The sequence below is a fragment of the Camelus bactrianus genome, chromosome 17 (genome assembly GCF_048773025.1).
Source record: "Camelus bactrianus isolate YW-2024 breed Bactrian camel chromosome 17, ASM4877302v1, whole genome shotgun sequence".
Lineage (NCBI taxonomy): Eukaryota > Metazoa > Chordata > Mammalia > Artiodactyla > Camelidae > Camelus > Camelus bactrianus.
The window spans coordinates 17,049,947-17,066,954 of NC_133555.1; the positions used below are offsets into that span (position 1 = coordinate 17,049,947).

The window sequence follows — 17,008 nt, forward strand, 5'->3', positions numbered from 1 at the left end:
GCCGCGCCCGGCTTCCCAGACGTCAGCCAGAGGCGGGTCAAAGGGTTAACAGCAATTAAGCAGAGTTGCTCCCGAAACAAAAGCAGGGTTTCAGCAGAGCGTGATTTCACCTGCCGCGCGGAGGGGGCCGGGGGCGCGGGGCGCGGGCCGCGGAGCCCATTGTGTGGGGCGCGGCGCAGCGCGGCGCGGGGTGTTTAGAGGCGGGTTGTGATTGGTGGAGCAGGGCGGGGCGGGTGGGCGCGGCGCGGCGCGTCTTGTCAGCCCGCGAGCCGGAGCGCCCCTGCGCGCGTGCAGTCCGCCTGCACGCCGAGGCCGCCGGACCCCACGCCCGGCCCGCGCGGGCGCCCCGAGCCGGCTCCGCGCGCCTGGCGGCTACATGGAGAGTATCAGGTTGGTCCCTCTGATTGATCTTTGCCGTTCTGCTCTCCTTCCCCGGGCTCCGCCGTGCCAGCTTCCTGGGGCCTCACTGGGGGACGGCAGGAGCGCCCGAGGGTTTCTAAGTTGATTCTTTCGGGGAAAAAAAAAATAATAATAACCATCGCTGTTTACCAACTTGGGTGGGAGTTGCGCTCTGGAAGTGGAGGCGGGGGAGGGAGTGGAGGGGTGGGAAGAAGCAGCTCCAGGCCTGTGGGTCCTGGAAGGGAGAGATTCCCCCCCCCCTTTCTCTCTCGTTCTCCCTTTTTTTTAAATGTTCATGGGTGGGGTGTAGTTGAGAGTTGGAGGAAGTCCTGCTTGTGTTTTGCTCTCGCGCTCTCGCTCACTCTCTTTTTTTCGTTTGCGATTCGTTTTCTGCCGGCCTGGCCTTCAGGCAGCCACTTTGGTAAAGCCCTCGCCGTCACTCGTTTCGGGTGGACGTATCTGGGGTGTGATTTATGTCACTTTCAGAGCGTGTGAAATATACAAGAAGCCTTCCATTTCACTGTAACCCGTGTGGATGTTTCTTTGCTTCTGATAGTTTGTTTCTATATCTGTCTAGGCTATTTTCAGCTTAGCTGTTCAAATTCAAGGAGTTCACACACAGTCAAAGGGGAAGGGGGAGAAATAAATCCCCACACCGACACGGGCAGGCGGGCGAAGGGACACTTTGGCAGGTTGGGAAGTCTAACTTTGCTGGTTAATTAAGTAGTGAGTGGGGTTTGGGTTAGGACGCGCAGCCGACTGAGGAATTGCCACGGGGTACTACTCCCATCTGTACCGGCTTTGAATGTAGCTAACTCAACTGTCAGAACTGCCTGAAAGACGGTCAGTGGAAAAGAGACTTTCTCCCTCCCTCCTCCCCACCCAAGTGTCGTGATGGGAAGGAGGGGACCTTTAGGAAGTGGGTGGTAAAGTTTTAGAGCAAAGTACATATAGACTCTTCCTCTTTGGGATTAACTCCTTCAAGGCCTGCCAGTTAGTAGTAAAATACCTGATAATTTTATGTTCTTGTCCACACAGACCAAATGTTCTAATCAAGCCAATTTAAAAATGCAAATCACCTAATTTCCATAGATTCCAACATTCTGAAAGTGACACATTTGGGGGAAAAATTAAGCCTGATAACAGGAAATGTGAATCATACTATCAGTGACTAATCTGCTGAAGAAAAAAATAAGTTACATTTATTTTATTAGGAAGTCAGTGTTAAAGAAGCCAATTTTTTTTTCTTTAAATCAAGTGAAGTTATTTTGGAAGTGGCCTTTTATTGCTTTGTTGTTGTTGTTGTTGTTGTTCATTTGTTTGTGATAGATTTTCCAAGAGGAATGTACAGTTAGAGGTGGTTTATGTGGTTAAGAGTCCAAGGTAGCATGTCATTGTCAGAAACCTCAAACACGATCACATTAAGATTCTAGTTTAGGATTTGTTGCTGTTGTTGTTTTTGAAAAGAATACAAAGCTTTCTCGAATGTTCAGACTCATCACTAAGTAAACCAAACCAAGACAGAAGCACATTCTCCTAATTAATACCCTTCGCGTACAGTGAAAAAGGGTCTCCTGTTTTCCGTGGCTCTTTGTAGCTGCTTGACACATTTCAGTGAAAAAGTGTGTAAAAATGAAACCAAAATACAGACTGCCTACCCAGAGACACTGGCTGACTTACTCTAGGAGGTGATGGAGCTGAACTGAAAACGGATGGGGCTGACACTTGATAATCAAAGTTGATTTATTGTTCATTAGTACTGCATTAGCCCTTTCAGGCAAGACAGTTATTTGTGTAGTGGCCTGTCAAGAGTGAGACTGCGAGCACCTGTCATTTCTAAGGCATGAGATAAGCAACCAAATATTAAGATGATGCAAATAAAAAAACACTGGACTAGGGAAAAGGCCGCATGATTATAAAATTTTTGTAAAGAAATAATAAAGGCTGGATCAATACAAATCTGTAAGAAGAAATCTATTAACTGTATAAATACATGCACATGTGCGCGTGCACACACACATATATATATTTTTTAACTCTAAGGACTACTTATAGAATAAAAGTAATGGGCTTTATATTCTCCTGTTTGCCCTGAGAACTTTGTTTTCTACCCTTATGTGCGGCTCATTTGATAAAAAGTTGGTCAGTTAAGGAAATGAGGAGCCTAACATGCCAGTTATTTAATCTGAGTAATTCAAGGAAGGTAGGCTCCCCATTTGTGTTGTGTTTTTAAATAAACACATTTCATTAAATGAAACTCTCCTAAGCCTGGCTTGATTATATGAAAATGTGATGACATCATAGCTAAGCTATGATAATGTCAGATAATAATGTCAAGTGCATTTTCTGCAGTGTGTTTCACTCTCGATTTTTTTTTCCTTCCCTCCCTGGAAGGGAATGATCTCATGACATACAATAGAAAACAACCTAAGTGTCAAAAGAAAACAAAATTAGTGAACTTTTGTCTGCAGCCATAGAAACACGGATTAACTCATATTTTTCCAGAGGATGGAATGGAAACATTCTGCATGAGGATATATAGTGTATTGTCTTCTCTGAATTTTCATTTGACAGGGATTTTAGAGGCTGTGATCTTAATTAAATCTCAACTAGCTGAAGTAATGCATCTAAAGGCATGCAGTGTTGCGTAACCTTGCTCAGTTGGTAAACCATAAATCATCAGAAAGCTTATGATAGGAATGGTTGATTTGAATTTTTTTTTGTTTGTTTGCAGTTAAATGTACCTTAAAAACAAAACCATCACTGCCTTGTATTTGCACGTTGTCAGGAGCTGTCTCTTGAAAGATAAACTCTTTCATGACACTGGCCAGTTCTGCAACTTTTCAGCCACCTCCATGCAATTTCAAGATACAGTGAAATTAAAATCCAGATTAATTAAAAGCAGTGAAATTCCAGATTTATCTCGGCTAACGTGGCTGAAATGTGTTGGAGTTACAATGTTTCTGAGACAATCAGGAGAGAACATTGTGACCAGCCTCTCAGCTTGAACTAAAGTATGAATAAAATTTGAACTGGCCAAAAAGGAGATTGAAGAATTTTATTTTATTATATGGCTTACTTGTAGATAAGCATCCCTAAAGGGAAACTGAAAACTGTGCTCTTAGTAATGGGGTAAATATAGCCTGTTAGAATCCATGCAGGTAGTTCTTTGTGATAAGCAAGGGATAATGCAGCAACAGTTGACCCGAGAAGGTTCGAATAAATAAATACAAAAATTCTATCTGTGTGTGTGTTTCATGTTAAAGTGCATGTGAATACGATGACAAGGAGTTAAAATCATTAAATAGCTATTTACTAGTTTAGGTCTTACAAATTCTGCTAGCGCTTGTAAATACAAGGTTATTTACTTTTAGTGCCTTTTAAACAGCTGTTTTTTTACTGCTACATTTTTGGATTCACATGTATGTTCTAGTAGAAGCAGCCATCTACACATAAAAATTGAGAAAGCGTCTCGTGATATATCAATTTTATATATCTTTGTACGTAATATTTCATGTATGGCTAGGAGTTACATTGCTGGTAAACTGCACATCTCTTTGGGCAGAGAAGGAATGTAGCTTCGTGTATACCTGCCTGACTAGATTGGAGGTTAGTCTTAAGTCCCTCAGCTAAATTTGTTTCTGTTTGGTGAAAGGTTTCTGTTTTGGAAGCAGCCTGGTATTTCTGGACATTCATTTTAGTCATTTCAGAGTGTGCAGTACTTTTTTTTTTTTTTTTTTTTTTTTTGCCTCCTCGTAAATGACATTCTGCATTCAGTCTTATTTACTTTCATTTAAACAGAAAACTCAGGTACCTCTTAGCTAAACGATCCTCTACCGATTGTGGGAACCTGAATTATCTGGAAAGACCTAAACGGGGCCTCTACGTTAAGATTGTAGGAGTCATCTTCTCTGAGTCTCTCTTCCAACCTGGCAGTTGTTTGAAGAGAAATTGATTTAGAATGAGAGGAATGAAAACTGAACACACGTTATCGTGCCTTGTTTTTCAAATCCGGTTAAAAGCAGATCATCAGTGAAGATGCAGGCTCAGTGTGAGGGTGTGCTTTTGAGGGGAGATACCTAGGTACCATGTTTTAATTTTTCAGCTTTATCTTGCCCTTAAATCTGAAACATCATTGTTCAAATAACTGAGAACAAGGTAAATCAACAACATCAAAAAGGTCGGCTTCTGTGATTTCTCAAGGGCTTGTTATTTTGTACTTCCCAATTCTATTTGATGTCTTGACAAAACAAGATGACACAGGGGGGAATACATTAGATTTTGATTTTTTTCATCTAACCTGTTACAGTTGTGGCAGCTTAATTTCTTGTAGTGGGGTCCTGAAGACGGCTTTTTGTACGGTTACTCTAATTGTCACCCCCACTTGATGAGGGTGGGTCTTCGTGGGTCTCCCATTCACCTTGACTTCACTAGGCATTTTTGAACATACTTTGTCCATTATCATGTAGGGAGCTTTTGGTTGGGCTTTGTCGTCATTAGAAGTAAGTCAGTGAAAGGTGAGATTGTCAGAGAAGCAACTGATGTTGTCTCATTAGAAACTAATTTGCACCCCTTAGCTTAACTGTGATGAATAAGGTAAAGGTGTTGGAAGTAGGCATGAGAAACTGTATAATTTGAGAAACATAAGTTGTAATTCTCAAAAAAGGAGGTGACTGCCCCCTCAGTCCGGCCTTCAAAACTTCGGAATGATCTAATTTTGGCCTACCTGAATCTAGCTCAGGCCTCCTCTCCATCTCAGTCAATGTATTTTTTAAAAATATCTATTTGCAGGTAGGCACCCTGTGATATTTTTTGTCCTGGTGAAAGCATGAAGTGCAGTCTATCCATTTAATTCTTAGTGTTAGAGAAATGTTTGATGGACAAAAAAAAAAAAAAATCAGCATTTTCTTTTTCATCATTTAACATTATCCTAAGGTTTACAACTGTATCTACAAGTTGTCTTTCCTTATTCTAATCATCTGTGTGTTTCAAGTAGGATGGATACAGTTGCACTTCCCTTTGACTGTTTTTGAATAATGCTTCAGTGTAAGAGAACTCATTTAGCCAAGGCCTCTTCCTTTTCTCTTCAAGAGCTCAAGATCCGTGGATAACATTTTTTTCCGACGGTACCTTCTTGGAATGGTTCTCCCCTCCTCCTCTTTGCAGTACTTAAAACATGATTTTTGTTGTTGTGAATAGCGACTGTCAGAGCAGGTTTGATCAACGGGCACTAAATTATTTTCCATCCCTCCTCCGAGAGAGAGATTAAGGGAGGAAAGAGGAGGCATTTTTTTTTAATTTTAATAATAATAATAATAGTTGCTAGGTTGAAAAGATCAGTGCTTGTTGGATGATTATTTTCATGTGTAGCTTCCATTGTTTCCTGTATTTAACAATCGCTAATGGGAGAAACGATTTAATTTATGTAAACTTTACATTTTTATGCAAATGAAGCTGATATTTATTAGAGCTCAAACAATTACACTGGCACTTAGTGGAGTAACCTTGTCTGCATGGGGAAATGTGAGAGGGGAGCAGTGGAGGTTCCACTAATGCCTGTGCTGTAAACAAACAGGAATTTGTGCCACTTTTTACATTTTTAAAACAAAAGGAGAGCTCGGGGAGCTTTGCTGGAGGTTGCCTATTAGGCTGGGTAACCTGAAGTAACTCCTGATTGGCAGGCAAGTCTTGGCCATACAATTCTTCCTGAAAGAAAGATAGCCTTTCTTGATAGAATGTAATAAACAAAATGATAAAAAATGAAATGCTAATTGCATTTTAAAGAGGTCTTTTTTTCCCCTAAAATTTTAATAGGTGGTTGTATTGTTACTGAGAGAACAGTTATGCTAATGACTGACTACTTAGATGATTTTGCATTAATATAATAACCATTACCTGCCTTAATGCTTCGTACAGTATTGTGGCAAAATAGCTAAGTCTAAAAGAGTTATACAAAAAGCAGAATTCCATAATGAAACAGAATTATACTTTCCACATGAATAACATGCTTTTTAAAAAAAAAAGTTTGAAGACTGAAATATTATGTCAGAAATGTTTTTTTTCTTTCCTCTGCGATGCAGCTACCTTGCATGGTATCTGTGGCTTTTGTTTTTTGTGTGTTTTCCCCCCCTTCTTCTTTCTAAATATCATGGAAAATAGATAGAAGCTTCCTAACTTTTTTGTTTGCCGATGTATCAGTTGAATCCATTGGGCTATTAATTTTGAAAACTGTTGCCTTTCATGGGGGGGTGCGCCGTTTGGTGTTCATTGACTTTTACACAGGCTAGCTTCTATATGTTCATATCACATTTGACACAGTTTTTTGTTTTTGTTTTTTGTGTGTGTGTGGAGCCATTTTGTTTGATCTTGTTTTGAAGTTCTGGAGCATTCTAATTTAATTTGTTTGCTCTTATTTGATGAACCAAGTAAACTGCCTAACCTGGTCAGTTATCATCCACACCCAGCCTAAGTCTAGAAGGAACTTGAGTCTCTTGGGACCCACACCAGGTGAATAGCCAGAGATTAAAAATAGCTTCTAAATTATTAATCCAGACAGTATTTAAAACAATATTTAAAAAAAATTCTTATCTTCTCATTTGTATTATTTGTACACACAGCAACTCTGAGGAAGATGCTCAGATGCACAAAATTTATGTGTATTTACACTGGGCAGTATTGACTCGTAGTTAACATGAGTATAAACTAAAGAGAAAGAAAAAGATGATAACGTGTTATTTTCAGTATTTATGTTGTGTCATCTCCCCTCCCACCCAATTCCTCCAATTGTCTCCTAGATTAGAAATAAGTATTGTTTCTATGGGTGTTTTTATTTGTTTGTTTGCTCTTTAGATTGTTTTTTTCCCTCCTTCCCTTCACCCACCTCTCCCTGTTGGAGATGGAGAGAAATAAGGCATATCACTTGAATACTCTCCTAGCATTCAGATGCTATAAAGTCATTTGGAAGTGCAGGGAAGCTGTATCAGGCCGGATTCACACGGCAGTCAATAGGCTCTTCCCAGCACTTGTTGGTATTGAGGACATCCCAGTCGCTGGTGTGACGGCAGCAACAGGCCCGTACTGGCCGCGCTCTGATGGTCCAGGCGCAGCTGCAGGGCTGCATGCTCCCAGGTTTGTGTGCACCTGGGGAGGGCCACACCCAGTGCCATCAGTCAACAGTGTATCATGCACTTTTTTTTTTTTTAATTCATGATTTCCTCTTGAAACTCAACTAAAGAGTGTTAACTGTGTGTGTGTGTGTGTGTGTGTGTGTGTGTGTGTTTAAATTCAGTTTTGTATGCTAGCATTCTTTAAATGTCTGCCAGAAGTTTAATTTGAATTTCTGATCCCTGAAGGCAGCTAGACAGAATCATTCTAGTTCTTCATAAATTGCCTTCTATGATTCATTGTTAACTCATAAAACATACTCGTTTCTCTCTACTCAAACAGTTAAGGTAGTTACAGTATTGGGGATATAATTTTTTTTTGCATTGTATTTAAATTGTCATTTGAGAAAGGAATGAAGAATTAGCTTGAACTTCCAGTTAAGGCCTGAGCCCTGAAGCACCCAAAAACATCAGAAATTTATGTTTTTGTCTCAAGGAGGGTAAAGTGGATGGCATAGAATCGGGGCGGTGGGGTGGGGCACAGAGGGGGTTAGTTTTCACTGAATACTCTGAAAGAGGGGCTCATAAATATTAGAGCGCCGTAGTTAAAAACTCACATGACTGTTTTAAATACTATTGATTTAAACCACTGGCTGGATTTTATGAATCAAAGTGTAATTTCTAAGCTCTGGCCATATTTCTCAATGCTGAAGCACTCTCTCTTGTGTGCCTTTAGCGGCTTTCCAGACATTCAACACAGGATTAAATGATAGTAGTTACAGTGATCAATAGGTTAAGACCAGTACAATCACTCTTGCCGCTAATGACCTCAATAGAAATGGGCAATAAAGTGTGGGCTGTAATAGCCTCTTGCTGGTGCTGCGTGCCCTTTGATTCCTGGTATTAGTAGGGACTAGCTCCATGAAAAAGTTGGACGTTGAGAGCTAAGGGAGTGGATATGTAGGCTATAATTTTTAACTGTTTAAAGCCTTACACTGTGCTCAGATTTTTTTTTTTTTCCTTCCCCTTTTCTACCCCACTGTGGTTTCTGGTCCATTTGGATCTGTTTGTTAAAGCTTTCCATAACCGACTTTCATGACATGTTGGAGCAGAAACTTTGGGGAAATCTTCAGTTTTATTGCGTTTATAAATTAAGCTCGAGGCCACTTTGGAGTCTCAGAGCTAACCGGTGTGAAAACGTGGTTTCAGATAGTAAAAGCAAAGCTGAGGCTGTCAGGATATAATAGCCCACTTCTGATCATTCGGAGACAGGGCACTGGGCTGGAGGGTTACTCTGACTTCTTGCTCCTTTCCCTCCTTTGGCTCTGCCTACTTTAAGCGTTTTATTACTCATCAGCACCTCCATCCAGATGTCCAAAGGGAGAGAGAAGGGGAGACTCAAGTTCATTTTACTGTTCTGTAACGTGACTACCAAAAAAACTGAATAAATAACTATGGGAAGAGGAGATTTAAACTGTTGGCTGTATGTAAGGGTTTAAAAATTATCTGTGTATGTCAGTCCTTTTTTTAACTTTTTAAATCTATTTCATTGAAGCATAATTTACATATGATAAAACGTACTCATTTTAAGCATACAGTTGGAAGGATTTGGGCAATTGTATCCATCTCTTTGATCACCCCTACCCCCTCAAGATAGATGACATTTCCATCCCCCTCCCCCACCAAAGGTTCGCCGGTGCCCCTTTCTAGCCTAACCTTTCCATAGTTCTTTAAAAAAATATGACCAAGAGATTGTTTCTGTGATGGCTTCTGTTATAACACTGTTAATTTCACGTTCATCACCAGCTTAGATCTTACACCACCCTGTTCCTGTCTGTTTTCCTGTTCATCACCCTCAGAAATTTGGCTCAAGAATATTTATATTGTACATCATCCAAGAAACGCAGAGGAAAAAAGAATCCTTAAACATGGTTCTTTTGTTTGCTTAATCAAACCTCCCTGTATGGTGATGCAACTCTCAAGGAAAAGTAAACTTCTATTGTGATATGTTGGCTTTAGCAGCTCAGAAGATAGTGATTGGCACCCACTACATATTGACATATTCAAAGAGTTTCTTCTGTTCAAAGGCAAGGTAGACTAATTGGAATTAAGTTATAGATGGTGAGATGTTTTGCTAATGTCTTCTTGGTGTTTGTCCTAGACTAAACGCAAGTTCACTGTTCCAGTCATTGGTGATATTTCGTGCTGCGAGATATCTTTTTAAAAGGATAATTTATCCATTCATATACATCTGTCCCTTTTTGCATATAAAAATACTCAGACATGCCCATCTGTTTTAAATTACAGTGTATCTACATCTACACTTAAAAGGCCACTGCAGTGGGAAGAATTCCGTTGTTGACCTTCCAGAGTTGGGTTAATGAAAATTTTCAACCGTTCTAGCTGGTGTTTTCCAAACAACGCGAAACTTGCGCATAAACATCCTCCCACACAGAACATGCCCACAACAACAGTGGGGGATGTTCACTGTACATGAATCTGACCTTCAGGAACCATTTTTAGTTCATCAAAATTAGTGATGCTGAGAAATCGGGACATCAGTGCATAATGACTGTGAAATTAGGAATGAGAGCTCGCTATGCAAATGACAGGACAAATCATGTGAAAAAGTCAAGATAAACTGCATATTAAGACATAATGTTACATAAAATTAATACTGCATTTCTCCCTTTTGCTTACTGCTCCCCTGAAAGATTTTTTAATTCTTTTATCTTCTGATCAGCTATTGTCTGCCGGATTTTTTTTTTTTAAGTGGCACACAGGCAAAGTGCAAAACATGTTATTACCTTTTATTGTAATACATGAGATGACAGCAGATCCTTTTTAACAAAGTATATCCTTTACTGCTTCCAGCTTCTTGCTGTCACATGTTTGATTAGAAACCAAAGAAAAGTAAGATGCTTAAGTATTACTGTTAGAAGACATACAGGTTTTGTCTTTTCTTTCATTGTTTTTTTTTTTTTTCTTTCCTTATCTTTTTATTTGGGGGGGTAATTTTTCATGAAATAGTCTTCTTCTGTTACGGGGACTGACAAAATGGTTCTCATGTAGTCTGCAAATTAAACACAAGTGCAGTGATTATTTTGAATAGCTAAATTACATTCTAGAAAGCTTGCAGAATTCATAGCATTGTCATTAGGTATCCGCTTGAATACAATTTGTGTAACCTTGGCCAAGACAGCCTGTCATTTTAATGTCAGTGTTTTATCTGAACAAGACATCATCCTTTCAGATACAGTGTGCAGGTTCCTTGCAGAGATGCCCGTGCAGAAACGTGTTAACAGTTGCAAATATGAAAAGCTATCAAGTTCATCACTGTAGCTGTTTGTCACTGAAATGTCATGGAAAGCGGCTTTTAATGGTATCGCACATAATGCGAAAGAATTGAGACATCTGTGTGCTGGGTGAATAAGGAAGGGTAAAAGGCATCAGAGGAAGGGGCTGTGTTTTAAGTTCAGAAGGTGCATCCAAGGTTCAGTTGCCCACAGGACTGAGCATTCCTTCATTGTTGTTCAAATCCCTGTTCAGAGGAAGTGGATGGTATTAGCTCCAGCCGCAAAAATTCTGGTTCCCATTTGCCTACTTCCCTGGAAAATGAAATTCAAGTTTGCATTAACTTCCTACATCTCGTTGTGACCAAAGACTCATTCTAAATTAGAAACTGAGATTGTTCTAACCTACTCCAGGTAGCATTTATTAACCCATTACGCCTTGTCCGCTTGCAAAACTATTGGGAACACGTGGCTGCAAGGTTTTCTTCTATTTTTTCTTTATTTAAAATAAACAGCATGATCAGTTAAATAGGGGGTGTTGGCTGCATCCCCCTCTGGAGAGATGCACCGTGTGTGGGAAACTGGTCAGTCCTTGAGGCAGGCTGATGACGGTCTGCCCCTGTGCCTGGAAGGCTGAGGGCTGTGTGCGTGTGGTTTCCTGGCTTCCCATTTATCCTTCATTAACGTTCCAGGTTCCCGTGTCAGTGGCTATGATGACACCTCAAGTTATCACTCCCCAGCAAATGCAGCAGATCCTCCAGCAACAAGTGCTGAGCCCTCAGCAGCTCCAGGTTCTCCTCCAGCAGCAGCAGGCCCTCATGCTTCAACAGGTAATGGTCCTTCCTCCTCCCCAGCATCCCATGACCCCCGGGGCCCATCGCTTCATTCCGAAGTCCCCTCAGTGGAGCAGCTCCTTTGCCCACTGAGGAGTAAGCAGAGGGCGTCCGTCCCAGCACAATCAGTTGCATTTGCATCCCTGGAAGAAGACACCCTCGCCCCAGAGCAACGAGGGTTTGGGCCTGGAGAGGACCCGATGGACTGAGATTAGGGCTGTAATTGGACTTGGTAGAAATAAGATCTTTTAGGCTTTAGAGGGGGCTTTACGCTCTTTTATTTGGTAAGCCCAGAGGCTTCTAAACGGTGTGAATCAAAGCAAAACGGGGAGCACGTCGGGAGCAGGTTTAAATGTGACAGCTCTTGAAGTCCCCATCTCAACTCAGCAGCTTACGGAATTTTTCTTTTAAACATCAAGTAGCATCTCAGAGTCGGTTAACTGTAAGGTGTGGAGTTGATTCTGCCCCTTTCACGGATGCCAGTGCTGAAATGACCTTCCCGCTGCCCTTGGGCCGTGGGCACCTCCTAGTCTGACCTCATGGGCACCTGCATCGAACAGAGGAGATTCAGTGCCACAGTAATGGGAGCTGCTGGGATGCGGTCCGGGACGCAGAGGGAGCCACCCGCATGGCAGTCCCACACGCTGAACCGACCCCCAGCGCCGCCCATCCCCATCACTTAGAAAGGAGGCACATGGTTCACCAGACTCCCCCAGCCAGGGCATTCTGTCTTTGTTGTACAATCAAAGGTCATTCCTTGCCTTATTTTAATTAGTTTGTGTAGAAAATGGTATGTTTTTCATCAGTTCATTTTGGAGATTACTTTTCAAACAATAATGCCAAGAATAGTCAGCATGTGCTGAAATTTATTGTCGAGTCTCAAGCTAAAGGTCAGGCCGTTGCAGATAAAAGGATGCTGTTTTTCAAATCCCAGTTTGTGTACGGCACCAAAAGGGACAGTGGCTTGACGCTACCCTCTGTCACTTACCGTCTTCTCTTTCCTTTGTAGCAGCAGCTTCAAGAGTTTTATAAAAAACAACAGGAACAGTTGCAGCTTCAACTTTTACAACAACAACATGCTGGAAAACAGCCTAAAGAGGTACCGACAATACATATTTTACTTTCAAACCGCAGATCCCAGAGGACTATCTAGTGGCTATTAAACTGTCAGTCATTTTTTAAATGATTGCACAACTGAGCTGACTCTATCGCTTCTCAGCTTTCAGACCGAGAGTTATTGTCCTGTTTTCTTTTAGATTTTTCTGGGTTCCATTTGCCGACTGCCACATATTTTATAACCCACCCTGCAGGTGTACCTCGTGTCAGCCCCGAGCAAAGGGATCGTGGACAGACCCTTTAGGGCTCCTTTTGCAAACTTGTACCACTGAGGGCCAAGATCTACCTCGGGGAGGTGAGGTGCTCCCAGTAAAAATTCCACTTCGGTGCATGATTGATTTTCTTTTTTCTTCCCCCTCCAACTCAGAGAACTTGGGTGTGCAGTGATGGCTTGTTCATTTGGAAGAATAATCTTTTACCAAAAAACTTAGAGCAAGATTCAGAACATCCCCCGGCTCTGTTGAACTTCTTCCTGCAAGTTGCACATATCACAAATGCTGAAGGCAGGCTTGGATCACACGTGTCTTCTTGAGAAGAAACCGTGTAGTGCAGTACTTTGTAGGTGTACACGCTGATTGCATGTCCCCCCGCCCAGTTAGGTGACTCTATTCCCTCTGTAAATGGGCAGGCCTTCCCCGGGAGGGTTTCTCTGTACCTTCTGTGCCGTTCCATGTGGGTGACGTTCAAGGAGATGGGGGTATACCTCTGCACACGTATGCGTTATCGTGACATCTTTCTATCCATTCCAAAGTTATCCGATGGAACTTACCTCCTCGTGTTTTCACGGTGGACTGGAATTCTTTCCATTTGAGTGTTCTCCTTGGAATGACAATTTATAGTTTGATAAACAGCTCACCGTCCCACTTAACAGCTGCCCCACTGCCCCAAAGCAGGCAACCACTTGCTTTCTTAGAAGGCGTCCTAGCCCGTGACGCTGGTCCCCATCCCTGTCCCTCGCACAAGCGGAGGCCGGGAAGCGCTCGTCCTCCACCCTAGGGATGACCCAGACATTCTCACTTTGCCGGCTCCTCCCTCCGCACAAATTGGGTACATTTTTCCAGGCCCTGCCAAGTTTTCACCCTGGAGTCCTTTTTAGCAGCCTGGATTTAAACCCCTGCAGAGTAGGGGCAGTTTTAGGGTGAAGGGGAGGAGGGGAGGAGGTGTTTTAATGAAAATGCTGACACAACCTTAAGTCCGGTGGTGCGCTACCCGGTGCTGCTATAATAAAAAAGGGACCAGATTAAAAAGTGTCTAAAATGTAAATCTAAAGGACTAACAGTAATTAAAATGGAAATGGCACAGGGAGGGAAGGCATGTAATTGTGAGATATCACTGTGCAGAAGGCTCTCAGCTTTGTTTTGCTGGCTGTTTTTCTAATTCAGTAGGGCTTACTCATCAGTGGCAGTTCAATGCGCGTTAATGACTCTGGGATTGCAGGCATCACTCTGGACAAAGAAATGATTATTGTGCGGTCAAAAGAAGTTCAAAGACAAGAAGGGAATTTCAGTTTTTTCCTTAGAGATCCACATTCAAGAGCATATAAATTAAGCCAAATGTTAAAAACCACAGTCTGAAAGCTGACTTCAAAGTCACAACTCTCTAATTAATGAACTGCGAGCCTCAGTTTGGACAAGTTGTGGTTTGATGCGCCCATAAATCAACATGACAGGCCTGTTTCACAGTCTCAGACAGTGCTTGTCACTGAGTCACATCAGATGTAAACACAGCAGAAAAAAGAAGGGATATGAAGGAGGTGCAATTGATCAACAGAATTGGTAAAAACCCACTTTTGAAGCACATTATGCATGATCACAGGAAATGGTTACAGCCTCAAGAGATTTCCCCTTCTGCTGTTGCTTTTTTGAATCAGATTTCTAACAGCCTTCAAAAGGGAGAATAAGAATTATGGAGTTTCTCCCCTGTGGCTCACAGGCAATAACCCCCTGTTGTTATTTTGTGCTGCTTTCTTTTCAAAGGCCTCGAAATTTAGTTTTTTAAAGATCTTTAACTCTATATTTGAAGACAAACAAAAAAGGGCCGCACTGTCATTCTTATCAGTTACCAGGGATTGTGTTTTTCCTTTCTGTTGCCACTTCTGATTAACCTCTTATTTGGTCTGTTAGACATAGTTTGGAATGCACGTCTGCATGCTGGGAAAACATGAAAATTCAGATGAGCGCCGAGGGCAGATCAAGAAACACGAAGGCGAAAGTTACACAGCAGAAGGAAGGATAAAAGTTAACTCTCCCAAATTGCTGCTGTCAGAAAGGGGGCATCTCAGGCGCCGGAAGACGGTGATGGTGTCAGAATTTGGGAAGGGAATGTGGAGGAGAAAAAGAGAATGCTTTGTGTCTGAACGAGGGGAAGGTTGTGGTTACATCACAGTAGCGTTTAGCACCTCCAGGACACTGGGTTTGTTGTGGTCATGCTTCGCTAGCCATTTCCAGGGCAGAGGTAATACAGGAGATGTTGCCTGCACATCCTGAGGGCTGGGCAGACCCAGACCCGCGGGCAGGTCTCCTTGGATTTCACTGGTCTCTGCCCCTGAATGTGGCCAGGACCTGTTGTCTCCATGATTAGGAGATCCTTATGTTCCTAAGGTGAGGAGGGAGTCTGCTGAAATTACCATGCAGGTAGTGGTCCTTTTGTACAACAGTGAAATAGATTTACATGGTAGTAATTTCATGATCTGGACTGGCAGCTATGATTTTAACAGGGTTTGAACTTGAATGTTGACAAATGGAACAAATATATTAATTTACCGAATCCCCTAGGCATTAGTGGCTCATAATTTTGAATTACCCACCCTACCACTCCTTCTTTTTTTTGGGGGGGGGGTGTTACCTCTGCGCTAAGACCCCTGATCCTTGGCTATAACAATATACTTCAGTCTTTTTTTCCCCTCAGGTTGCCCAGAGATGTTTCCTTGAGAAAGTTCAGCTCCATGTTGAGTTTAGACTGAAGAACTTCCTTGAGAGATAGATACTCTGTAACCCTGTACAGCGAGTATTTAAGTGATGGCTCATTAATATTTGACAGAACGGGTGTGGAAACCAGAAGGCAGAATTAATTTTAAGTCCAGGCACAGGCTCGCGTGCGCACGCGCGCGCGCACACACACACACACACACACACACACACACACACACACACACACACACACACACACACACACACACACACACACACACACACACACACACACACACACACACACACACACACACACACACACACACACACACACACACACACACACACACACACACACACACACACATCCCACCCTGTGCCTGTGAGGTAGGCTAAGTTGATTGTTTTAAAAGGGCCGTTTGTCCTGGGCAGTTATGACAGTTTATGTTAGGCAGTAGGGAGGAGCCAAAGAAAGGAAAACAGACCTTTGACTGCAGCTCCAGGGAGGGGATCCGAAATACCAGGTTTATCAGGGCATTTTAGCATTTTAGCACTGACTACTGACCTGTCCAGGGGACTGCAAGGAGACCTTTTTTGTATGCATTCAATTGTGAGAAGTAAACAAACGGGCTCGTATCCTGTGTTTGGTAACTGGGTGGGGAGCACAGTTTGGCAACCAGTGTTGCTTTTAAATTCTTTCTTTGGACAATGGGCCTTGTATACTTTTATATCCTGGCTTTGCAAACGTGGACAGCTCTCAGGAGCTTTTCCTAGGGATAGCCACGGGGACAGTAGAACAGCCATCAGTCTTTTCATATAAATACAGAATCTCTAAACATTTCACTTACAGTAAGACAGGAAACACCCTCCCCAAACTCCAGCACCCCACCTTCATGCTTTTCTACTTCAAGAACAGCTAATTCCCTGATCTTTTATTGTATCCGTGTTGTGTTTTTCCTCTTCCTTCCCCTCCCCCTTCTTTAAATGTCCTGAGTTACTGTCTGTTGAAGAAGTGAAAAAATCATTTTGACATGAGTATCAGTATCATTGGGTTTTACATTAATGTGATAACTTGGGAAGGGGTGAACACAATTGGATCATTTTATGCATGCTGTTCTTAAAATGAAAACATGGGCTTTTCATTTAAATTTATTTAAATTTTTGTTGTTAGTGGTATAGAATTTGTTTTTTGGAGTGAAACTCAATTAACTTTCTCAGTGGCACGGTAGTAAGTCTGAAATTGGTTGCTAATATGAGAATGATGGTTTTTGCTGTAAAATAAACTACATGGAGACCGAAAGGAAACCACCATTTTTCTCTTCCTTTGAACTTTGCGTCAGAAGGTCTTGATA

General features: G+C 42.0%; 1 protein-coding gene across 13 annotated transcripts in view; it reads left to right on the top strand.

Moving 5' to 3' along the window:
* Positions 1-17,008, top strand: part of FOXP1 (forkhead box P1) — a 549,916-nt gene that overhangs the window by 443,931 nt on the left and 88,977 nt on the right. For 9 of the 13 annotated variants that reach the window (XM_010970600.3, XM_074344463.1, XM_045507078.2 and 6 more), the window contains 2 exons: positions 11,488-11,625; positions 12,638-12,727. In XM_010970600.3, the coding sequence (XP_010968902.2) occupies positions 11,488-11,625; positions 12,638-12,727 (228 nt within the window). Of the gene's footprint in view, positions 1-235; positions 391-11,487; positions 11,626-12,637; positions 12,728-17,008 lie in introns of those variants that run through there. The other 4 variants (XM_074344467.1, XM_074344464.1, XM_045507071.2 and 1 more) reach the window with 2 other exon arrangements.